Here is a 26433-nt window from a genome sequence, read left to right on the forward strand (position 1 = left end):
TCGCGCGGGATCGAGAGCTAATCGCGTACAGCTTCAGAACTGTACGATATGACGCGCGAAAGTAAAGATTTGGCTACATGATAACCGCGATAAACGCTTTGATGAGCACGAAGATAGGTGTGTTCTGCAAAATGATTGCTGTGCGCAAAAGGTTTCTTCCCATTTGTATCGTTTATTTAGTATTTTGATTTAGTTTTTGTTACTGTAGTTTGCAATCGACTGTATCGCAACCTAGAAGTGGAATTTTTCATTTAGCCCATTTACTCAGAAATGGCATTGTTTTAGGTAAAGGGTATTTATCCATGCAGTATTTATCCATGCAATATTTAGTGCATATCTGGATTATTAATTATGTTGCGCTCCAGTAATTAGTTTCTCCGGGCAACGACAGCTCCAAAAAGAAAAGATCCATCATTAATGCCAGACGTGACTTTCAAAAACATTAACACGTTTTATTCATCATCATAACACCTGCGCGTATTAGGTGTTAAAATATCCCATGTTATGCAGTCGTGTATATGTCAAAATAATAGTTTCAGTTCCATACGAAATTATGCTGTCAGGAACGGACGATTTTTACTTTTAGCAAGGAGTAGCTAATTCGTAAAGGACTATATGAAAATGTTGTGAGCGTTTACCGTCGATAAAGAAGTCACCTCTGGTAAACTCTAAATTATACTGAAAGTCTTGAAGGTGTGACTGACAACCCTTTCACATGTTTGCGCGCATGCTGTCACCTCCCTCCCCAGCAGGTAAGCCTGCAGGTAGCAGGAGGAGCGTATGGGAGCAAGGGGCGGAAAGGTTGCGCTGAGCTCACTATTTGCATAGACCGTCCATGGAACGAGCAACAAGATCGTGTTCGTATTGCGTTTAAGGAAGTTCTTCAATTTCGGGAAGGCTAAGATCTGTAGACTTGGGCAATTGTACCCTACTTACCTATCCAGCTAAATAGTGGATAATTCTCGATACTCGTGTGACTAGAACTTGCGGAATATATATATAACATTTATAGGATAGCTAGCTAGCTAGCTATATTGCGCAAACGTCAGAATGTCTGTGCCACTCTCCCACGGAGTTTCGACCTACAGAACAGTGAGCGTATCTTCGGAAACCTTGCCGGCCACCGCATCGTCAACGGTCCAATACACCACCAATGAAAGCCCCTATTCAAGCTACCGAACCTTGGGCGTCCCAGTCTCCCCTGTCTCCCCTGTGCAGTACGCGGTAAATGGAGGCGCAGTGGACGGCAATGTTGTCTACGGGACTTTGCGCTACCTGGTTCCGGTCGAGCGGAGGGTTATGCCGACGGAATCCTACATGATCGTCAACAGTGCCCCCCAGATAATGGCCAACCAGGCCGTAGCACCTATGTACATACGGGGCTACAGTGTGAGCAGTCAGGATGGACTGGAAGTTCGGCAGCAGTCCGTTGTTGACGTTGAGGTGAGACTATGGCTTTATTTGGTTTATTGTGTACACAGGGCACAGGGCACAGGGCACGCACACTCGCTTACACGGAACACCGATTGATGTGTGTTCCATGGAAGCGAATCTGATTCTCTGCCCTCTGTACAAGTTAGTGGTGAACAATAGGAATTGTGCTACAAAAAATACGTCTGAATATCGGGGGGGGGGGGGGAGATAAGAGAGAATTCAACTGAGAACTGTCAAGTGTCTGGCTGTTTGATCAGGGGTAACTGGAATGATTTTAATATTTTATTTTCCAACAAGTTTTAATGTGTTAATGTGTCTTAATATTCTATAATGATTAGACATGTAATAACCTAACTCTTCTCTGTAGGGTTGCAGTAGCTATTATAGTTTAGTTATTAAAATGTTGTCTTATTTTATATTAGATTATTATATGTAAACTTATTATGTATAATTTATTTTATGTAAGAACTTACTGGTACTCCGATACTCCAGGTTTATTCCATTATGTAGCATTGCCATTTGTCTTCACCACATTTCAGTGTAGGCTAGTCTGCTGGTTAAATCCAATAGAGTAGATGGGCCTACTCCTTTCTTTATATTTGCTTTCTTTTTTATTTTTTGCATTTTCACTAGTGAAGGGCATACTCTGGTTTTACTCATTTGAATGATCATTTAAATTTAAATTTTTAACTGCTTTTTCAGTTTTCCCCCCTTTTGTTTGTTGCAATTTTTCTTTGGCTGTAACATTAGAATATATCTTAAAATGGATTATTCCAAACTTTCCCACAGTTTGACTTTCATTAACTTTGCCAATGCACAAAAAAAAGAATTTCACCATGGCTCGGTGATGGCATGAATATTTCATATTTCCATATTTCATACGTCTCACTCGTTCCATTTTGCTGAACATCAGCACGAAACTTACCATTTGGACCTGGAGCTGCGTAAACAAAGTTGTTTCTCTAGGTGGAGGATGTTATGCTTTATGCAGGTCTGACAGAAGGAGCTCTCCTGTCCGCTCCCACCAGACCTCGTTAGCTTGCTGCACTAATTGCAGAAGCCACTCTTCTTAATTGTGTTATGGTGGCAGGTAATTCTTGGATTTGGTTTAGTTCAAGCCACAGCATCAGCTATCCCTTCATATCTTCAAATAAAGAGAAGATATGGCAGAAGAAAAAGCAATGCACTTGAGGAAATAAAAATTAATCTGAAAAGGAGGATGGACTGTTGTTGCAGTATTTTCAAAAAATGCAGTGCATTTAACAATAACAATTTATTGGAAATTACATTTTTAAGAAGGAATGCTGCATATCACCCCCCCCCCCCCCCCATCCACAGGTCAAATGTAAGGGGGAGTGAAGCCAACTAGATGTAACTTTAAGAGTTTATTCTTCAGAACATATGTGTAATTATAACGTGTGGAGGTGAGACGGGATTTAGAAATGTATTTCTTCACTGTAAACATTTGCCTGTAGGAATCAGATTTTGAAGCTGGCTTTGTGATAATGGTGATGTTCAGGGGAAATTGGGCTACATCATACCCTCATACCCAGCCTTGTATTACACCCTTTCACTGGAGCTACACGCTTTTGCCCTCGATACAACTGCTACAGCCCTGCCAAAAAAAGACTAGAAAGGGGTTTTCTGTAATTTGAACTTTTATTCAATTGCTCACAGTCAATGTGGTGCTGTATGCATTTTTATTCTTCAGAATTCCTGAAACAGCAGTTATGTTATTTTGTTGAACTGCTGAAGCCAGCCGTAATGCTGGGTTCATATGCGGCACGTTGCGAGAGCGTGTTCTCTGTCCTAATCGGAGTTTCCCGACCTCCTCTAACGCAGAGTGTGAACGGGAAAGCGTCCTCGGTGGTGAGCCGCGTCTCCACTCCGCCGAAGAGCCCAGAGCCGGAGCCACAGGTGATGAGCCCGCGCCTCACCAACACACACCTGCACAGCAACACACACCTCCACAGAAACACACACCTGCATGCACAAAGAGACACACACATGTGCTTAGATGTTATATAAGCTATGGTAACCACACTGCCACACCTGTACACACAGATGTGTGTATATATACAGTGTCCTAGCAGCAGAAGCGTGTATACGTGATATCGCTGGAGTACTGCCTCCTGCTCCTCGGACCTGCGTTGGAGGGAAGCGCTGTGAGGAGAACCCGTGGAACAGGTTGAGTGATCTCTGGAGGAGCGTTCCTCTGCCTGTGAAATGAGCCCACGCCCCTGTGTGCTGTGGCGCTCGTCAGACAGCCTTGAGAAAGAGTCCAGGTATGGGATCCCACTCAAAATAAGGATAATGGGACGGGTGTAAAACCGTTAGCCGCCCTGTTTTATCCGTTTTACTCCCATGCTGTAATACCTGGCGCTACATGCAGCCACACCCGCGGTTTCATACACGGGGACGAGCCAGGTCTGTGGCATGCGCTCAGAGAGCGAGCAGGCAAAGCTCCCGTTTAGTCTGGTCTGCAGTAAACCACGAAAGCAACACAAGCTGTACTTCAATTATTCAAACGAATGGAAGGAAACTCAAGTCCTTCCAGTAATGAGGCTAGGCTAGAGCAGGCTATGCTAAAGCAGGCTAGGCTAGAGCAGGCTATGCTAAAGCAGGCTAGGCTGACGGAGGCTAGGCTAGAGCAGGCTATGCTAAAGCAGACTAGCTGATCCTGTCCATGCAAATAAAAAGCTCTGTGGTAGAGCAAATTAACTTATCACACAAGCTCTGTTCATTTCCCCTCAAGCTGATTTGGCTTATTTAGATTTCGATTCTATGTTAGCTCTCTCAGATTAAAGTTTTGAGGGGTTATGGTGGAGATTACTATCGTGCTGAAACGGCAGACTTCAGAGGGACTGTTTTCAGATGAGCTCGTCGTATATCGTCTTTGTGCAGCTTAAAAAGTTTCACTGGCCCTTTAAAACATCCGTCCCCTGGGTAATTTTCTTATCAGTATGGGCTATTTTGAGCCTGTGTTTTGGCATATGTGGTCTCTGGACTGTGACGAGATGGATTTGGTGCTGCTCTTGTAGTCATTTTCATGTCTGATTATCCAGTGCTCTACAGAAACCGGTATTGCAGAGTTTTTCCATGTAGTTTTTGCGTAACTGAGGGAATGAGAAACTGGTAAATCTCTCAGTCATGTGACCCCTAGATCGTGTTTTTAATCATACTGTGGTAATTGTGGGGACCGGGGTACTGGCTCTTGGTAATTGTGGGGACTGGGGTACTGGCTCTTGGTAATTGTGGGGACTGGGGTACTGGCTCTTGGTAATTGTGGGGACCGGGGTACTGGCTCTTTTGGTAATTGTGGGGACTGGGGTACTGGCTCTTTTGGTCATTGTGGGGACCGGGGTACTGGCTCTTTTGGTCATTGTGGGGACTGGGGTACTGGCTCTTTTGGTCATTGTGGGGACTGGGGTACTGGCTCTTTTGGTAATTGTGGGGACACACAGATGAACCCAAGTTTCTGCCTGCTTTGTGATGCACTGCAGGGGACAGATGACGCTGATTAAAAATAATAAAATCATTGGAAGACTTGGAAATTGAGGCATCCTGTGAGTTTAGACTCTGTCTGTTAAATATTAGGTTTGAAATCCGGTCACGGAGACTCATTCCCTCGCCCTATTGGAGGGTTTATTTTATGGGTCACTGTGGTTAAACGTGTTCTAGCGTGTGTGTGACCATGCAGGGCTACGGGAAAGCAGTGACGGACTGAGGCAGCAGAAATGATCAGGTTAAGCTCAGGTTAGGCCCTCCTGTCTGCCATAGCTGTGTTTAAGGATAACTGTGTCCTGACCTGGTCTGCTTCGCTTAGTTCTGTAATTACTGAACATGTGTAATTCCTGGTATTACAGAAAAAAAGATGTCTTAACATTATTTCTTCCATTTTATACCTCCCTTCCTTTATTTAAACATTATTTGGCTTTGGGACAAATCTGCATTCCTGCAAGTGAACATCATAAGCCATACCTGTGCAGGTAGACCTAACAGTTTTTGTTAGCAGGGTGGGGTGTGGGGACACACCCAGGAATCGAATATCAAACGTGGACTTTTCCTGGCTTACTGCCTGGAAAATGCAAGTGTTTTCTCTCTGTGTGCTGCGTTCCTTAGATGCATAGCTGGTTTACGGGTCTCGTAAATGGGCCTTCTGTTTTTCAGTTGTGAAGTTTTCACATTATAATCGCTCCTGGATCTGTGCACCTGTCAGTCACTTTTGTTGTTACGGGCAACAGTCCCCTGTGGCTCTTGCTGTACTTCAGCTGGCAAATTTCCAGATTGTTGGTTTGCCGTGCAGTGGCTCAGTTCACTCCACCCTTATTTCTGTGTCAACAGCATGTTAATGAGAAGGACACTCGGGGTCTGAAGACTCCTTATTTGCATATTTAGCCTTGAATGTCATACAGGAATGAGCTCATATGGACCTTGTAGCAAATAGTCCCCCACATTGTTGTTTGTAGTTATGATAGTACCTTATTTCAGATCCCAGTTCTGGCTAGCGTACTGAATCTTTTGTTTTGCAGTGTGTGTGCCTCACTAACTCCCCCCCCCCCCACCCCGTCACTACTTACCGTCTCCACCTTACCCAGTTCCCACGGAAACGTGGGGCCCTGCCCTTGCAGGCCAGTGATAAATGGTGACTGGTGTTCTGGCAGGGCGGTGTGGATAAAGCTGCTTCCTCCCGAAACTGGGAGTGAGGGCTCTCCGCGTTCCTGAGGAACAGCAGACCGACATGAGTCAGTGCTCTCATCTCCCCTGCATGGGTCTGGCCAGTGCCTGCTGGAGGAATCGGTGCAGAAAGTCCTTCATCCGTTCTGATCCGTGGGACAGTGCAGATTAGACGCTAACAGTGTGTTATGGCCTCTCCTCATTTGCTAGGCTGTTAAAAGCCATTTCGTTTGCATCAATAGTGTAGCATGTGAAGCTTTTTCACGTTCGCATCAGTAGTGAAGGATCTGCTTTTGTTGTGACAAGTTTGTGCAAGTGTGACTATGGGTGGTACAGTTCTCTGGGCCACAGTCCAATTTATTATTATTTTTACAATCATTCTTGATTTGCATGGAGGAAGGATTAAAAACTGTTTTTCTGCAAAAAGTTAAATTTTCGTGGTGGTCCCTGTTCTATTTTTTTTTTTTTTGTGAATTTGGCCGCTGGGCCGTTGGGTCCTTGAGCTTTTTGACGGTACTTGGATTGCCCTTGTTTTGAAAGCTGGCCCTCTTGCTGTCCTCCTGACCTGGTTCCAGCTCACTCCTCCGCTGGTGAAGCTGTGTGAAACTGACACCTGTCTGCTGTTCACACCTGGTCAGCCGAGACACACCTGCACTGTTCCCCTGACAGCGATCCCTCTAGCCCAGATCTGCTGACCTGCTTTCTGCTCGTTTCACCCTGGTGCTGAAACACGTTCCTCATGAGGCACTAAAGAGGCCCAACATAGAGCCAAGTCATCCAATACCACAAACCCAACGCCAGTCAGATTTAGTTTCAGCCTTGCGGAAAATGGGAAGCACGTAATCCGAGGTCATGACCTCTTGTCATTTTTCTCATAGTTTTGGGACACATTTTGTAAAGGAGAGCAGTATTCAGATCGCCTTTTTGCTGAGGTAATTAAAAATTCAGAGTCACAGTGCTGAGCTGTGACTAAGGAATGAATAGTCTGTTTGTGTATCAGAATTCACATGAGATCAGAGATCACATGATATGAGCTAACTGAGAATGTTGTTAATGTTGACTCCCAAAATTTTCACATAAACCTGTATGTTACATCTCACGCAAAGGTGAGTTAAGGAAAGTACAAGTATTGCAGCTATGTTGGGGTGTGGTCCACGTATCGGTACAGGTAATATTGGGGTGGCGGTTGGTGAGAGATCAGCCGTTCAGTTTGAATAAGATATGCAGATGTGCGTTTCACAAACTGCAGACACAACCCCCTTGTGCAATCAGATCAAACCATTTCATACTGCATACATTTGTCACCAGACCACTCCCAGGGGTTTGGACGGGGTGCATCATGGTAAAATGAGCCCTTTTCCCTGCGTGGGTCCAGCAGGGCACGCTGCGATAGGCTGCAGCCCAAACCAGCAGGGCACGCTGCGATAGGCTGCAGCCCAAACAGAGCGGCTGTGTTGATGAAAGTGTGGAGCGTAGTGGGAGGAGCCTGCTGACGGATCGGAACTGCTTTCTCCACATTCCAGTGCGGTCTCAGCTCTGCCTCAGTCTCTGAAGTTTGACTGTTACTGTACCCTCTGAAATCTCTCTGCAGTTCACCAGCTTTCACTATCAGCAGTGTCACATAAAACAATGACGTTTTCTGAATAATTAATGAATAATTAATGAATAATTGATGTTCTTACTGCCAACCTGGCATATGTGTCATGTTCAAAATGGTGTCTTGGCTCAGATGGTTTAAGTTGTGAATGTTACTCCAAACAAAAAAACAGCCATTCAATGAAATTTGCCAAGATGTTAATTAGTCTGAGTTGTGGCTGTTGCACTATGTTACATCTGTAGCTGGGAACTCAATGGAAAATGCTCATGTAATGTCTAGAGCAGGGCTGCCCAACCCTGTTCCTGGAGATCTACCGCCCTGTAGGTTTTCACTCCAACCCTAAGAAAAAGTCCCTCATTATTAAATGGGTAGACATCTCCTTAAACTCCAAATTAGTAGAATCAGGTGTGCCAAATAAGATTAAAGGTTAAATGAAAACCTGCGGGACAGTAGATCCCCAGGAATGGGGCTGGGCGTCCGAAACTGTTGGAACAGGACGCTGTTTTGTCTAGACTGGGATAAGTTTGGATAAACGTATCAGTTTCGATGTTTTAAGCTTATTTCTTTGATTTATTTAGCTCCAGTCTCAAATGGCCTGTATGTGCCATTCCCTCTGTGTTTGGGTCTGGCTCGCCCAGATGTAGAGAGTCTGGACTGTTCAGGTCTCCCGGACTGGGCTCCTCGTGTTGTCCCATGGCTGCTGGAGCACTCTGGCTCCCAGCCTGTTAATTGGCGACTGGATGGCATGTTGGCAGGGGCGTGGCAGCAGAGAAGCTCACGGTCGCTCGTTTGCCTCGTGCGTGGAATGCAGTCCTGCTGGCTCCTCCCCTGTCAGGCTGCCCAGTCCTGTCTAAACTAGCTGCTGGATTAAAGTGTAAAAACAGAGAATCACTTCGGGGACTTCATGCTGAAAACCCACTCTGATTGGCTGAGGCCCTGGACCTCATGCACCGCGTTCTGTTACCCTAAGGTGTGCGTGTTCTCCTCCGTTTCCCCTCATATCCTTTATCTGTGTGTACGGACGGTAATGCAGGACCAGGCGCCTGTGTGGCACAGAGTGCGCGGGGTTAAAGTCGCCCGCTCTGGCTGTGGCTCAGCCGAACCGGAGCCCGGCTCCGGCATTTTGGCAGTACACAGAATGTACTCACCGCGGGGCAATGCCAGGTACACGCCCTTCACCCCGAACCCTGGAGAGCTTGAGTAGGAGCCCACTGGGATACCCCGGGGGTTCGTGTGCCTCCCCAGCCCCCCCCCACCCCCCCCCACCTTCGAGTCATCTTTTAAAAAGCTCACCAGTGCTTCCCTGCAGGAACGCCTACAGCCACCACGCTGTGTACGAGCATGCAGCCAGCTTTGCAGAGCTCCACCGAGCGTTTCACGGTTCAGTCAACAGTCAACTTGAGCATGACTTGGAAAAACTTGATGATGCATGTTACTGTCTGAGAATGACGAGTGTTAAAAGGACGATAATCCAGTTCCTGATCATTTTAACGATTGAAGTGAGATTGCCAATGATGTAATGTAATGGAGTTAATGGACAGCGTAATCGTATAGTAATAGTTTGATCTAGAAAATGATCATTTGCTTTTGTTTTGCACACAGGATCTGTGTTTAATCTGCGTCGTTCACAGAAATATTATTATTGTGACCTCTCCAAAACAGAAGCACAAGCACCTGGATACCTTCCTCTTAATTTAATGAACAAATGCACAGAAAGTCGGTTGGCAGAAAAAGCTAGTGTGTGTCATTCATGTAAATAAATAAATCATTACACCCATAGGTGATCTGGGGTCAGTAGCTCTTGTACAACAGATGAGGCCCAGTCCGCTGAAAAGCAGATTATCGCACATTCAGCAGCAGCAGCTCTACACACACACCCCACACACTGCACATCTACAGCCACATCTACACACACCACACACACTGCACATCTACAGCCACATCTACACACACCCCACACACTGCACATCTACACACACCACACACCCCACGCACTGCACATCTACACACACCACACACACACACACCCCACACACTGCACATCTACAGCCACATCTACACACACTGCACATCTACAGCCACATCTACACACACCACACACACTACACATCTACAGCCACATCTACACACACCACACACACACACTGCACATCTACAGCCACATCTACACACACCACACACACACTGCACATCTACAGCCACATCTACACACACACCCCACACACTGCACATCTACAGCCACATCTACACACACCACACACACACACACTGCACATCTACACACACCACACACACACTGCACATCTACAGCCACATCTACACACACCACACACACACTGCACATCTACAGCCACATCTACACACACCACACACACTGCACATCTACAGCCACATCTACACACACCCCACACACTGCACATCTACAGCCACATCTACACACACCACACACTGCACATCTACAGCCACATCTACACACCCCACACACACACACTGCACATCTACAGCCACATCTACACACACCACACACACACACTGCACATCTACAGCCACATCTGCACACACTGCACATCTACTGCCACATCTACACACACTCCACACACTGCACATCTACAGCCACATCTACACACACCGCACATCTACAGCCACATCTACACACACCACACACACTGCACATCTACAGCCACATCTACACACACACACACACTGCACATCTACAGCCACATCTACACACACCACACACACTGCACATCTACAGCCACATCTACACACACCCACACATTGCACATCTACAGCCACATCTACACACACCACACACACCGCTCATCTACAGCCACATCTACACACACCCCACACACCGCTCATCTACAGCCACATCTACACACACCCCACACACCGCTCATCAACAGCCGCACCACGAGCAGAGCGCCTCGTTCGCTTGCCCGCTGGAGTAATGGTGCGGGGAGATATTATATTTAACGCTTTGGCTTGTGCAGTCATTTCCATTCTTGTACTCGGGTAATAATATTGTGTCAGCCTCAAAAGAAAGGTGGCATCTCAGCAGGTTTTGACATGCAGGGAACTGAAGCGGCCTTCTAATTATGTCAGGTTTTTATTGCTTGTGCATTTTTTGAATGTGGCAGAGTGGTTAAGCCGTCACCTGGCTTTGCCCCGCGATCCGCATACTCGTTATTCCAGCTCCTCGCCCTCCGCAAACACCAGGTGATGAGACTGACAGGTCTTTGGGAGAAAAGTGGTTTCGCTGCTCAGGCCTTCAAGCGACGACATGCACAAACCATTACGCTAAAGTGGGGAGCTTCAGCGCGTCGGAGCACGCGGTGTGGGGCTGACTGGGCTGCAGTTCCACTTGAACACTCACCTCCCTGCCATGTGGGGGCAGCAGAGCGCACTGCTGGGAGCCAAACCTGCTTGGTGAAGGAGATTCTGCAGATTTGGCACCAGCAGCTCTGTCCAGTCAGGATGCACATGCATTCTGCTTTCTTAGTTTGGTTTGTGATTGATCCAGAGTGTCCTGACACTCCTGTCCTGACACCAGACACATAGTGTGAACTGGCAGCCCTGGTTTCAGCCAATCCATCTGATTACATCACATCACATGACATTCAGTTAGCATAGTCTTAGCATACAGGAGACACAAAAGCACAGCCACCTGATTAACATGCGAAACGATGGCAGACCGTGAGTAATGATGTCATGTGTTTAGTATAGGTACCACAGATGAGTACCTTTGCGATGGAGAATAATTCAGATACATCATTATGACTTAATTTGTAATTATGCAGTTCATTAAATTATTGCCTCACACCTTGGTACCACAGAACCATGTCATTACTTTTGCTGTGTTTTCATAATTACCGTTCCACAAACAACAACAACAAATTATTATTATTATTATTATTATTTCTCCCTGTTTCAGGGACTGAAGTTTGTGTGTTTTGGGTCCCTGTGACTGAAGCTTGTGTGTTTTGGGTGACGCTCTGTGTCTCTGAGTGGTGTTTTTGCTGCTTGTTTTCCTGCGGGTTGAGGAGGAGGAGGTGGTGCAGGTGGAGGAGGAGGAGGAGGTGGTGGTGGAGCCGGTGGTGCAGAGGGTCTCCAGAGTGTCGGTGAGGACGGAGGTCCCGCTGATCGAACCCCAGGCCAAGCTGGACACGCGCTTCTTCGGCGAGCTGCTGGCGGACATTTACCGCAAGAACTGCGACATCCACACCTGCGTCTCCGAGCACGTGTCCAAGATCCGCGGGCGGTAAGGCTGAACCCCAAACCCTGGGCTGAATTATACCTGAACCCCAAACCCTGGGCTGAATTATACCTGAACCCCAAACCCTGGGCTTAATTAAGGCTGATCCCCAAACCCAGAGCTGAATTAAGGCTGATCCCCAAACCCAGAGCTGAATTAAGGCTGATCCCCAAACCCAGAGCTGAATTAAGGCTGATCCCCAAACCCAGAGCTGAATTAAGGCTGATCCCCAAACCCAGAGCTGAATTAAGGCTGATCCCCAAACCCAGAGCTGAATTAAGGCTGATCCCCAAACCCAGAGCTGAATTAAGGCTGAATGCCAAACCCAGAGCTGAATTAAGGCTGATCCCCAAACCCAGAGCTGAATTAAGGCTGATCCCCAAACCCAGAGCTGAATTAAGGCTGAATGCCAAACCCAGAGCTGAATTAAGGCTGAATGCCAAACCCAGAGCTGAATTAAGGCTGAATGCCAAACCCAGAGCTGAATTAAGGCTGATCCCCAAACCCAGAGCTGAATTAAGGCTGATCCCCAAACCCAGAGCTGAATTAAGGCTGATCCCCAAACCCAGAGCTGAATTAAGGCTGATCCCCTGCTCTCCTATGGCGTGGCACAGAACTTATTTACAGCAGAAAGCACTTTTTCTGCAAGCAGACTTTATGTAGTTGTACAGGATATGTGGGTTTAATTAAGTATAGGTTTTTGCTCTGTCATGCTGCTCAGCTTAATGTGTAAAACTAACACACACCCATACACACACCTGTGCAAGCATACACACACACACAACTCACACACACTCACCTGTGCACGCACGCACAAATGTTACTCCTCAAACGGTCTGTTGCTTAATTGCAACTCTTGTTTTATTGCCATCTGTAACCCTTGGTTATTAACTGGCTGCACTGTACTGGAGAGATGGTTTATCTGCAGTTATTGTTCACAGGGTTAGTTTAAAGGTGTCTTTAGTATGCGGTTATTGCTAAAGGGGTTAGTTTAAAGGTGTGTTTAGTATGCGGTTACTGCTAAAGGGGTTAGTTTAAAGGTGTGTTTTGTTTGCGGTTATTGCTAAAGGGGTTTGTTTAAAGGTGTGTTTTGTTTGCGGTTATTGCTAAAGGGGTTAGTTTAAAGGTGTGTTTTGTATGCGGTTATTGCTAAAGGGGTTTGTTTAAAGGTGTGTTTTGTTTGTGGTTATTGCTAAAGGGGTTAGTTTAAAGGTGTGTTTTGTTTGTGGTTATTGCTAAAGGGGTTAGTTTAAAGGTGTGTTTTGTTTGCGGTTATTGCTGAAGGGGTTAGTTTAAAGGTGTGTTTTGTTTGCGGTTATTGCTAAAGGGGTTAGTTTAAAGGTGTGTTTTGTTTGCGGTTATTGCTAAAGGGGTTAGTTTAAAGGTGTGTTTTGTTTGTGGTTATTGCTAAAGGGGTTAGTTTAAAGGTGTGTTTTGTTTGCGGTTATTGCTAAAGGGGTTAGTTTAAAGGTGTGTTTTGTTTGTGGTTATTGCTAAAGGGGTTAGTTTAAAGGTGTGTTTTGTTTGTGGTTATTGCTAAAGGGGTTAGTTTAAAGGTGTGTTTTGTATGCCATGTACGTGCGTAACTGTATGGGGGTGTGTCTCAGCCTGTCCTTTTGGGCTGCAGAATCCGTGGAGGATTCCTGCAGTGTCAGTGTCTTATGTGCTTGTTAGGGCGGTTTTGACGGCAGTCGGTGGGTTTTAATGTGCTTTAGTGTTTGTGTGTGTTTGTGTGAAAAGTGTGTGTGGGGGGGTGGGTGGGGTTCATGGAGCTTATGGCTGTCAAACTCAGTGCTTATGAAACGCTGAGTCACGTCCCTTTCAGCGAGGCCACCGTAGAGACGTGTGACTGGAATAGCAGCATTACTGCATCTTTAAGCACCATTCTTTCAGCAGTGTTTGATATGAGAGCGTCATGCCGCAGACACTCTCTCTCTGATCCTCTTCAGCCGCCATGAAGCTGAGATATGACCGTGGTTTGGTGTGTGCCTTTGCCTGGTGGTTGGGACAGTGGTTTGGCGTGTGCCTTTGCCTGGTGGTTGGGACAGTGGTTTGGCGTGTGCCTTTGCCTGGTGGTTGGGACAGTGGTTTGGCGTGTGCCTTTGCCTGGTGGTTGGGACAGTGGTTTGGCGTGTGCCTTTGCCTGGTGGTTGTGAATCGTGTTTCTGTCAATGATGTGGCAACGTGTGTCCGAGAGATTGGCTGATGAAGCCGCGCGCTCCCCCCCTCTCCCTTTACTTTACGTGTTCCATGTCTGTAGCTCCTGTCTGGCTCATAAATACAAGAGGAGTCCTATTTTCTGTCAGTGTACTGTGCGTGTAAATCAGGGCCTGTGTGGGTAACTGCTTGTCTGTTTGATTTGACTCAGATGCTTTGGCCTTTAATGCATTGCAAACTTTTCCTTTTGCCATTTTCAGGAAACAAATGTTTGACCCCAGTGACTACAAGGTATGGAGGCTCCACTTCTGACAGTGTGTTTTATGGACATTTTATTTATTTATTTATTTATTTAATGACCGTGTTCCCCAGATTCTCAGGTTGAATGGCCAGTATTTACCTGTCAGTTTTGCTCTTTATCTGTTCTCCGCAGGTGAGCAAGGAGGAAGTTGAAGCTTTGATCCCAGATGGCCTGTCTGAACTCACCAAGCAACAGATCCGGTACCTGCTGCAGGTAGGCCAGCGGAACAGCTGTTACGCCAGGTGTCTGACCTGGGCATTCGCGCGTCAGAGTCAGGTGACTCCCATACGACCGGCTCTGCTCCTGTATAACACCACACTCCTCCTCACTCTTCCTCAGACCCGTATGACTGCTGATAACACCATGAGACTCCTCCTCTCCACCTTCAGCACCCTGAGGGAGGAGCTGAGCCACCTGCAGGGGGACCTGAAGGTGAGCACCTCCGTCCTCACGCACACACGCACTCACACACGCACACACGCACACGCATACACACGCACTCACACACGCACACACACACTGACATGCACACACATACACACACGCACACACACACTCACATACGCACACACACACACACCTGAACAGGTGAGCACCTCCATCCCCATACACACACTCACACACACACACACACACACACCTGAACAGGTGAGCACCTCCATCCCCATACACACACTCACACACACACACACACACCTGAACAGGTAAGCACCTCCATCCTCACACACACATGCACGCACGCACATACACACACACACATACTCACCTGGCGCTCCATATTAACTTTGGGCATGTAGATGAGTTAAATGATAACTGCATGGCCATGATTTTTGTGATATACTGCAGCAGTTAGACTGTTCATGGATGAATGAATAAATGAATGGGTGAGCGAGTGGGCGAGCAAGCCTCCTGGTACTGTGTTCAGAGCCTCTCTCTCCTCGCAGCGGCTGGAGAGCGAGAAGGAGGAGCTGGAGAGGGATCTGAGCTTCAAGGCGGACCAGGCGCAGCAGTACGACCGGCTGCTGGAGTCCGTGCGGGAGAACAACCGGCAGCTGCAGGTAGACCCCACACCTACCTTCGCCCCACACACACCTCCACCCCGCCCACACACACCTCCACCCTGCTTACACACACCTCTGCCCCGCACACACACACCCCCGCCCCGCCCACACACACCTCCACCCTGCCCACACACACCTCCACCCTGCCCACACACACCTCTGCCCCCACACACCTCCACCCCACCCACACACACCTCTGCCCCGCCCACACACACCTCTGCCCCGCCCACACACACCTCCACCCTGCCCACACACACCTCTGCCCGCACACACACACCTCCACCCCGCCCACACACCTTCGCCCGCCCACACACACTCCACCCTGCCCACACACCCCCGCCCTGCCCACACACACCCCCGCCCGCCCACACCTACCTTCACCCCGCCCACACAGACCTCTGCCCGCCCACACACACCCCGCCCTGCCCACACACACCCCGCCCCGCCCACACCTACCTTCGCCCCGCCACACACACCTCCACCCCGCCCACATACACCTCCGCCCCGCCCACACACACCCCCACCCTGCCACACACACCCCCGCCCTGCCCACAACACCCCGCCCTGCCCACACACACCCCCGCCCTGCCCACACACACCCCGCCCTGCCCACACACACCCCGCCCGCCCACACACAACCCGCCCCGCCCACACATACCTCTATTAGAGACAGACTGATCAATGGTGGTTTATTAGAGACCCAGACGGATCTGATGGAGGTTTATTAGAGACAGAGACGGATCTGATGGAGGTTTATTAGAGACAGAGACGGATCTGATGGAGGTTTATTAGAGACAGACGGATCTGATGGAGGTTTTTTAGAGACAGAGAAGGATCTGATGGAGGTTTATTAGAGACAGACTGATCTGATGGAGGTTTATTAGAGACAGACGGATCTGATGGAGGTTTATTAGAGACAGACTGATCTGATGGAGGTTTATTAGAGACAGAGACGGATCTGATGGAGGTTTATTAGAGACAGACGGATCTGATGGAGGTTTATTAGAGACAGAGACGGATCTGATGGAGGTTTTTTAGGGACAGAGACGGATCTGATGGAGGTTTTTAGGGACAGAGACGGTAACGCTGCCGTGTCCCGCAGGCCTCGCTGAAGGAGAGCAGCGCGGCCCAGAGGACCCTGGAGACCCAGCTGATCAGCAGCCGCAGCAGCGACTCGTCCCTCGACTTCCGCGTGAAGGAGCAGGACGGCCGCCTCAAACTGCTGGAGAAGGAGAACGAGATGCTGCGCCAAAAGGTCCCGCCCTCCACCCCGCCCCCACACCCCTCCCCCACGCACCCTGACCCCCACCCCCCCAGCTCCACCCATCTTCTCCTAGCTCCACCCTCAGCTTCGCCCCCACCCACCCTTATCCCCACTTCAGACCTCAGCTCCTGAGCGTGAGCGTAAGGTTGTGTAATGGTGAGACCCATTCTGTCCGTCTCCCTGCGCTCTGTCGGCCTGTTTCTGCACTCTGTCGGCCTATTTCTGCGCTCTGTCGGCCTGTTTCTGCGCTCTGTCGGCCTGTTTCTGCGCTCTGTCAGCCTGTTTCTGCTCTCTGTCAGCCTGTTTCTGCGCTCTGTCCGTCTCCCTGCACTCTGTCAGCCTGTTTCTGTGCTCTGTCGGCCTGTTAATGCCCTCTGTCCGTCTCCCTGCGCTCTGTCAGCCTGTTTCTGCGCTCTGTCCGTCTCCCTGCGCTCTTTCTGTCTGTTTCTGCGCTCTGTCTGCCTGTTTCTGCGCTCTGTCGGCCTGTTTCTGCGCTCTGTCGGCCTGTTTCTGCGCTCTGTCGGCCTGTTTCTGCGCTCTGTCGGCCTGTTTCTGCGCTCTGTCGGCCTGTTTCTGCGCTCTGTCGCCTGTTTCTGCCTCTGCGCTCGCCTTTCTGCTGCTCTTCGCCTTCTCTCTGCCTCTGGTGTCGGCCTGTTTCCTCTGCGCCTGTCTGGGCCTGTTTCTGCGCTCTGCGCCGTTCTGGCTCTGTCGGCCTGTTTCTGCGCTCTGTCGGCCTGTTCTGCGCTGCAGCTCTGTCGGCCTGTTTCTGCCTCTGTCGCTGTTCTGCGCTCTGTCGCCTGTTTCTCTCTGCGCTCTGTCGCCTGTTCTTCTGCGCTCTGTCGGCCTGTTTCTGCGCTCTTGCCGTTCTGCGCTCTGTCGGCCTGTTTCTGCGCTCTGTCGGCCTGTTTCTGCGCTCTGTCGGCCTGTTTCTGCGCTCTGTCGCCTGTCTTCTTCTGCGCTCTGTCGGCCTGTTTTCTTCTGTCTGCTCTGTCGTGTCCTGCGCTCTGTCGCTGTTTCTGCGCTCTGTCGGCCTGTTCTGCGCTTGCTGTTCTGGCCTGTCTTCTGCGCTCTGTCCTGTTTCTGCGCTCTGTCGGCCTGTTTCTGTCGCCTCTGGTCGGCCTGTTTCTGCGCTCTGTCGCCTGTTTCTGCGCTCTGTCGGCCTGTTTCTCTGCTCTGCTCTTCGGCCTGTTTCTGCGCTCTGTCGCTGTTCTGCGCCTGTTCTGGCTCTGGCCTGTTTCTGCGCTCTGTCCGTTTCTGCGCTCTGTCGCCTGTTTCTCTGCGCCTCTCTTCGGCCTGTTTCTGCGCTCTGTCGGCCTGTTTCTGCGCCTCTGTCGGCCTGTTTCTGCGCTCTGTCGTCTCCCTGCGCTCTGTCGCCTGTTTCTGCCTCTGTCGGCCTGTTTCTGCGCTCTGTCGGCCTGTTGTTGCGCTCTGTCGGCCTGTTTCTGCGCTCTGTCGCCTGTTCTGTCGCTTTTCTGCGCTCTGTCGGCCTGTTTCTGGCTCTGTCGCTGTTTCTGCGCTCTGTCGCCTGTTTCTGCGCTCTGTCGGCCTGTTTCTGCGCTCTGTCGTTCCTGCCTTTTTCTGTTCTGCGCTCTGTCGGCCTGTTTCTGCGCTCTGTCGGCCTGTTTCTGCGCTCTGTCGGCCTGTTTCTGCGCTCTGTCGGCCTGTTTCTGCGCTCTGTCAGCCTGTTTCTGCCCTCTGTCGGCCTGTTTCTGCGCTCTGTCAGCCTGTTTCTGCGCTCTGTCGGCTGTTCCTGCGCTCTGTCAGCCTGTTTCTGCGCTCTGCGTTCTGCGCTCTGTCTTCTGCCTGCTCTCTTCGGCCTGTTTCTGCGCTCTGTCGGCCTGTTTCTGCGCTCTGTCGGCCTGTTTCTGCCTCGTTCGGGCTGTCGGCCTGTTTCTGCGCTCTGTCGGCCTGTTCTGCTGCTGTCGCGCTCTGTCGCCTGTTCTGCTTCGCCTGTTTCTGAGCTCTGTCCGTCTCCCTGCGCTCTGTCGGCCTGTTTCTGCGCTCTGTCCGTCTCCCTGCGCTCTGTCGGCCTGTTTCTGCGCTCTGTCGGCCTGTTTCTGCGCTCTGTCGGCCTGTTTCTGCGCTCTGTCGGCCTGTTTCTGCGCTCTGTCGGCCTGTTTCTGCGCTCTGTCCGTCTCCCTGCGCTCTGTCGGCCTGTTTCTGCGCTCTGACGGCCTGTTTCTGCGCTCTGTCGGCCTGTTTCTGCGCTCTGTCAGCCTGTTTCTGCCCTCTGTCGGCCTGTTTCTGCGCTCTGTCAGCCTGTTTCTGCGCTCTGTCCGTCTCCCTGCGCTCTGTCGGCCTGTTTCTGCGCTCTGTCGGCCTGTTTCTGCGCTCTGTCGACCTGTTTCTGCGCTCTGTCGGCCTGTTTCTGCGCTCTGTCGGCCTGTTTCTGCGCTCTGTCGGCCTGTTTCTGCGCTCTGTCCGTCTCCCTGCGCTCTGTCGGCCTGTTTCTGCACTGTCGGCCTGTTTCTGCGCTCTGTCGACCTGTTTCTGCGCTCTGTCGGCCTGTTTCTGCGCTCTGTCGGCCTGTTTCTGCGCTCTGTCGGCCTGTTTCTGCGCTCTGTCGGCCTGTTTCTGCGCTCTGTCGGCCTGTTTCTGCGCTCTGGTATCTGCAGCAGGCCTGAGCCTGCATGTCCGCAGGCTGTCGGCCGCCTGGCCCGGCGGACTCCTCCACAGAAACCGACGCGTGTGCCGGAACGCTTCCGGTGTTTGCGGGCGGATTACCTTCCGCTAATTTACCCCTGTGCCCCCCCCTCCTCGCCCCCTGGCAGAACGCGATGTGACAGGGCTGCTGTTGCTGTTAGCGGTATGGCGCTGCGGTTTGGCTCGAGTTCGGCTCCAGCGCTGTCACAGTCAATCACTTCACTTCCTGCGTTGCGTCTGCTCAGTTTACCAGAGCGGTGGGAAACCGCGCCGCAAACCGTCAGTAAACAGGCGGCTAGCACGGCTAGCTCGGCTAGCATGGCGAAGTGAAGTATTATTTAATGTTCTGCAGTTTGGACGTTTGCCAGCGAGACTTGCATAGTTAGAGTTTTTATTTCTGATTGATTGACAGTGTGACCGTAGGCAGTGCGCTGGAGCTATTTGAGTTACGTGCGTCGCTCAGGGGTACAAACGGCACTGCTTCACCTGGGAGTCACACCACGCCCTCAGAGAACAGCTCTACTGCACCACACTGCTGCACAGTCCGTGTAGGGCGTCTGCTTGTGCAGAGAGAGCCTTTTATGTTTGTTCCATGTTTTGTTTTGCCCTGGGTGAATTCCAAGGGCATTACAACCATGTTAGAAAGACTCTCCAACAGAGAGCATTCTGCAGAACAATGCCATACATTACTCTGCACTCACACTCCCATGATCCTCTCTACCCTCAGCCTCTCACTCCCATGATCCTCTCTTCCCTCAGCCTCTCAATCCCATGATCCTCTCTTCCCTTAGCCTCTCACTCCCATGATCCTCTCTTCCCTCAGCCTCTCAATCCCATTATCCTCTCTTCCCTCAGCCTCTCAATCCCATGATCCTCTCTTCCCTTAGCCTCTCACTCCCATGATCCTCTCTTCCCTCAGCCTCTCAATCCCATGATCCTCTCTTCCCTCAGCCTCTCACTCCCATGATCCTCTCTTCCCTCAGCCTCTCACTCCCATGATCCTCTCTTCCCTTAGCCTCTCACTCCCATGATCCTCTCTTCCCTCAGCCTCTCAATCGCATGATCCTCTCTTCCCTCAGCCTCTCACTCCCATGATCCTCTCTTCCCTCAGCCTCTCACTCCTATGATCCTCTCTTCCCTCAGCCTCTCACTCCCATGATCCTCTCTACCCTCAGCCTCTCACTCCCATGATCCTCTCTTCCCTCAGCCTCTCACTCCCATGATCCTCTCTTCCCTTAGCCTCTCACTCCCATGATCCTCTCTTCCCTCAGCCTCTCAATCCCATTATCCTCTCTTCCCTCAGCCTCTCAATCCCATGATCCTCTCTTCCCTTAGCCTCTCACTCCCATGATCCTCTCTTCCCTCAGCCTCTCAATCCCATGATCCTCTCTTCCCTCAGCCTCTCACACCCATGATCCTCTCTTCCCTCAGCCTCTCACTCCCATGATCCTCTCTTCCCTTAGCCTCTCACTCCCATGATCCTCTCTTCCCTCAGCCTCTCAATCGCATGATCCTCTCTTCCCTCAGCCTCTCACTCCCATGATCCTCTCTTCCCTCAGCCTCTCACTCCCATGATCCTCTCTTCCCTCAGCCTCTCACTCCTATGATCCTCTCTTCCCTCAGCCTCTCACTCCCATGATCCTCTCTTCCCTCAGCCTCTCACTCCCATGATCCTCTCTTCCCTCAGCCTCTCACTCCCATGATCCTCTCTTCCCTCAGCCTCTCACTCCCATGATCTTGTCTTCCCTCAGCCTCTCACTCCCGTGATCTCTCTTCCCTCAGCTGGCCGGACAGGGCAGCAGCAGTAGCGTGGCTCTTCAGACTAAAACGGAAGAGCTCTCCAGGCACTACGATCAGATGCTGAGCTCCCTGAGAGAGGAGAAGGACAAGGAGATGCAGAATCTCAAGGTCAGGTGAAAGTCGGGGACACAGTGCTTATTTACCTCACTGGGTGTTAATCTGCCTTTTTCACTGCTGTTATAGAGGTAAAAGCAGCATGGAGCTTTTACCACACTGGGGTTTATCCACATATCTGTTTAATACATACCTGTTTAACATATTCCTGTTTAGCACATACCTGCTTAACACATACCAGTTTAACACATACCCGCTTAATACATACCTGTTTAACACATACCAGTTTAACACATACCTGCTTAACACATACCAGTTTAACACATACCCGCTTAATACATACCTGTTTAACACATACCAGTTTAACACATACCTGCTTAACACATACCAGTTTAACACATACCAGTTTAACACATACCCGCTTAATACATACCAGTTTAACACATACCAGTTTAACACATACCCGCTTAATACATACCTGTTTAACACATACCAGTTTAACACATACCTGTTTAACACATACCAGTTTAACACATACCTGTTTAATACATACCTGTTTAACACATACCTGCTTAACTTATTCCTGTTGAATGCATTAGGCAGTGCGTGGGGGGACCAGCACGTGTGCTTGTGTTGAGTGTCTCTTCCTGCGTGCTCACACATGGTTCTTCTGCGTACTGCAGGCTCAGATGATGAAGATGCAGACGGAGTATTCCTCACAGTCCTCGGGCGACCGCAGCCTGCAGCTGCGCATCACGGAGCTCATCAGCACTCTGGAGCAGCGGGAGATCATCATCAAACGGCAGGAGGAGGTGCCGCTCGCGCCACGCCCGCCTAAGCCACGCCCCCCTCCACCACGCCCCCTCCACCACATAGCCATGGCCCTCCTCAGCCACATAGCCACACCTGTCCTGGTTCCCCCTCTCTATAGTTTACCTGTCCTGGTTCCCCCTCTCTATAGTTTACCTGTCCTGGTCCCCCCTCTCTATAGTTCACCTGTCCTGGTCGTCCTGCTGGTTTACCTGTCCTAATTGTACCTGTGTCTTGGTGAGGGGTGATAGCCAGCTTAATTACCCCTGAGGCTCACGGAAATGTTTTAACTTGCTCAGAATTCCAGTACTGGTAGGTGTATCTCAGAAGCCATCAGTCTCTTAAGTTTCATCATGAACTGTCTTGTTCTGTTATTCACTGATTTGTTTGAACCAATCCAGCTTTAGCAGTTAGACACACAAACCATGTCAATTTTAACCTGCTGCAAGCTTGAGGCCCTGATTCCTAGCCAAGATCTACCTCCTCAGCCAAGATACTCCACTAAAGGAGATATGTCTCATAGCCCACATCCCTCTCTCTACAGGAGATAAAAAGGCTTAAAACGGTTGAAAAGACTGACAGCTCCAGCTCCAGCTCCAGCTCCAAGAACGTCACCGTTGTCACCAAGCGGTGAGCCTGAACAGGACTCCTGTCTAACAACGACCACAATACCTTTCACCAAACACCTTGAAGAGTCCATTACATTTACCACAGTGTTTTTCTAATTAAATAATTTCAGTTTGTGTTCATTAGAATTCTGTGACCTCCAGGTGAAGCACATACCCTCACTCTCTGTGGCTGTGCCCCCACCCCCCCATCTAGGTATAACACCAATTACCCCATCCTGGGCCTGCTGAGTGATGACTACAAGTATGAGGCCCCAATAAGGGAGTCCAAGACTATCGTCTTCGAGAGCTCAAGGAGGGTCTAAAATCAGGTACAGTGGACCCCTCGAGAGCTCATGGCAGGTCTGAAATCAGGTACAGTAGACCCCCTCAAGAACACGTGGCAGGTCTGAAATCAGGTACAGTAGACCCCCTCAAGAACACGTGGCAGGTCTAAAATCAGGTACAGTAGACCCATCGAGAGCTCATGGAAGGTCTGAAATCAGGTACAGTAGACCCATCGAGAGCTCATGGAAGGTCTGAAATCAGGTACAGTAGATGCCTCGAGAGCTCATGGCAGGTCTGAAATCAGGTCCAGTAGACTCATCAATAGCTCATGGCAGGTCTAAAATCAGGTACAGTAGACTCATCAATAGCTCATAGCAGGTCTAAAATCAGGTACAGTAGACTCATCAATAGCTCATAGCAGGTCTAACATCAGGTACAGTAGACCTTGATGTTTTCTAGTAAAGTAAACTGACTTCATAAATTCTTTTTTGGTAAATATTTAGCACTCAAATAAGCTATTGTTCCGACTGTGTGCTTTGTAGACCTGTGTTGTCACCCAGCACAGCTATCTTTATAAAATGGAGGAGTTATGTAGGAAGAGGTTATTTTGCTATTTTGCTTCCCATGGTGAAACAGTGGAGGCGGAGGGGTGATATTTCTGATTTTTTTTAAATGCTCTCAACTTTCAATGGAATTTCAAAATTTAGATTTTAATCTGCCCATTTCCAATGTACCATGGACAATGATGGGAATGTGAGTTTATCTAAAAGCTGGTGGTGTCATGAGCTCGGATTCTGCAGGAATAATGTTGAAAGCTTATTGGCTGTGCACTGTACAGACCTTGGGGTGACATAGCTAAGAGCGGTTGTCTGGCAATTGGAGGGTTGCCAGTTTGATCCCCCGCCCTGGGCGTGTCGAAGTGTCCCTCAGCAAGACACCTAATCCCTAATTGCTCCCAATGGTACCTAGCTGATTGGTACCTTGCATGGAAGCCTTTCACCGTTGGTGTGTGAGTGTGTGTGTGAATGGGTGAATGAGAGGCATCAATTGTAAAGCGCTTTGGATAAAAGCGCTATATAAATGCAGTCCATTTACCTTTACCAGTGTGCAGCAGCAGTGCTGTAATGACCTATTGTGAGCAGCAGAGGGCACTCATGGACTGCATTAGAGTGACATGGTATTAGGAGTGTTCCTAATCATCAGTGTAAATAATCTGGTGACACTGCCTGTGCGTGTGCGTGTGCACGTGTGCTTGTGTGTGCTGTTTTATTATTGAGCAGGCAGTCATTCCAGGTACTTAATGGAGCTGCTTCTTTCTTCACAGGAGTGAGCTGCAAGAAGACTTTGAAGTTGGGCCTTCCCTCTACACCGACTCCAACGCCCTTTCCCCTTTACCTCTCCCCCTCTCCAACTCTCCCCCTCTCTCCCTCTCCTGCTTTGCATTCCTGTCCTCAGTCCAGGGTTTTTTTTAGGGGTTTGGTGGTTCAAGACCCTAAAATCTTTGATGTGGAGGTGTCCATGTGTGGGGTGTCTGCATGTGTGCGTGTGCGTGCGAGTGTGCATGTGAGTGTGGTGTGTGTGTGTGTGTGTGTGTGTGTGTGTATGTATGTGGTGTCTGTGTGTGTGTCTGTCTGTCTGTCTGTCTGTCTGTCTGTCTGTCTGTCTGTCTGTCTGTCTGTCTGTCTGTCTGTCTGTCTGTCTGATTGCGAGTGCGAGTGAGCGTGTGTCTGTGTATGTATTGTCTGTCTGTCTGTGAGTGTGCCTGTGCGTGTGCGAGTGCGAGTGTGTGTGTGTCTGTGTATGTATTGTCTGTCTGTCTGTCTGTGAGTGTGCCTGTGCGTGTGCGTGTGCGAGTGCGAGTGCGAGTGCGAGTGTGTGTGTGTGTGTGATGCAGTTCTTCGGGCAGGAGAGCACTCTGCTTTGGATGATCTGATTATTACAGTAAACAACCACAGCAGCTTCTATCAGGTGGCTGCAGCAGTGAAGCACCAGAGCCCGACTAGCCCTGTGTCCCCCTCCCTATGCTCTCAGCCTGCCACCAGGTGGCAGCACCTGTGCATGTAAATACTGCTCTTCAGCATAGAAAACTGTCCCTTTGGTATGAATCAAAATGTCATATTAATGCTGATGTTCTCTTTTTGCATTTTTGCTCCTGCATATTTACATTTACTTTGGTAATGGTATAAATGTTTCTTCATGTCCTACATTGATAATTTTTATGGCAATATTTTGCATACTTAAGTGGTGAATTGGCAGATTTTTTTTGTAACGAGGTGTTGGTGTGGGGGTAGGATGCAGGTGTATTGGTGTATGTGGAGGCCTCAGGGGAAGGTTATATGGTTTTGAGGAAATACATATAAAATAGAAACTGGAGATTATGGGTCTGAGAGGCACCAGAATGGAAGATTATTTGAACCATTAAAGGAAGAATCCTCAATTTCAATGAGTTTTGGATATTAAAATAGTAAAAAAATTTTGAATCAATGTGATAAAACAGATTTTTAAATTAAAAGCATTTAGTGTAAAAAGACGTAAGCGTGAATAAGTGCAACAGAAATGTAAAAATTCTCTGGAATCCAGAAGCCGTGGGTGTGAAGGCTGGGTACTGTAATGCCTCTGGGACAGGTGCAGTGTGCACCCACAACTCACTGGCTTCAATCAAGGCTCGCTTCAGCAGCATGTTAACCTTACCCTTCATACACATGAATGAAAGGTAAATGTGATCGCAGGTCACTATGAATCACAGCTTAGCGGCTAAATCACATAGAGCAGTGCGGTAAATCACATAGAGCAGTGCGGTAAATCACATAGAGCAGTGCGGTAAATCACATAGAGCAGTGCGGTAAATCACATAGAGCAGTGCGGTAAATCACATAGAGCAGTGCGGTAAATCACATAGAGCAGTGCGGTAAATCACATAGAGCAGTGCGGTAACAATGATTCTGGTTCTGTGCCTTCTCGGTGATGTCACACTTTTGCATTCCTGAGACTAACCCTGATGTTCTCTGATTCTGTAAGTCACTCTGGATAAGTCTGCTGAACAAATTTAAGATCGTCTGTGAAGGGAAATCGACTCCTTGCTGGTGTGTCTGACCTCTGGACTGCTCGTGTTGCTCTTTTGTGGATGTGTTTGGTCAGCGAGGAATGAAGAGCAAGCTGTGTTGGATACGACATTGAGGAATTATTATTTAAAAACATAAGGAGCATCTGTTAAGGCCATAACCTCTCATCCTCCTCATGTCCAGCAGAGGGCGCTGCAGTGCAGAACAGCCAAATCCACACTAGCGCTGCAGTGGCTGGCTGGCAGTGTTTGAGATGCACTGAGCTGTCCAGAGCTGTTATAATTAGAGCTTCAGTAATGTATCAGGATAGCTGGTGTTGTTTTTTTCATAATTGAGTGACCTGTCACTTGGCTACTTTTGTTTTTTGGGTCTTGTAAACCTTTCCTTTCTGACATTTGTATTTTAAATAAAAAGTTTGCACTTGG

At 49.3% G+C, this 26433-nt stretch overlaps 1 protein-coding gene across 4 annotated transcripts; it reads left to right on the forward strand.

Annotated features, from left to right (window-relative positions):
* The first annotated feature begins 743 nt into the window (after positions 1–743).
* pof1b (POF1B actin binding protein) lies at positions 744–26433 on the forward strand. Of its 4 annotated transcripts, none has more exons than XM_064349617.1 (13): positions 744–1443; positions 3277–3351; positions 11752–11969; positions 14381–14411; positions 14554–14634; positions 14761–14853; positions 15366–15479; positions 16585–16737; positions 21172–21297; positions 21927–22055; positions 22598–22683; positions 22876–22990; positions 24271–26433. In XM_064349617.1, exons 1-12 carry the CDS (start codon positions 1051–1053, stop codon positions 22982–22984), a joined length of 1608 nt encoding a protein of 535 aa, XP_064205687.1. In that variant the 5' UTR covers positions 744–1050; the 3' UTR covers positions 22985–22990; positions 24271–26433. The 4 variants fall into 4 exon arrangements, with proteins under 4 accessions (XP_064205687.1, XP_064205688.1, XP_064205689.1 ...); XM_064349618.1 differs by having other exon boundaries at positions 11755–11969; XM_064349619.1 differs by having other exon boundaries at positions 11758–11969.

Source organism: Anguilla rostrata, chromosome 9 (genome assembly GCF_018555375.3).
Source record: "Anguilla rostrata isolate EN2019 chromosome 9, ASM1855537v3, whole genome shotgun sequence".
NCBI classification, from domain to species: Eukaryota; Metazoa; Chordata; class Actinopteri; order Anguilliformes; family Anguillidae; genus Anguilla; species Anguilla rostrata.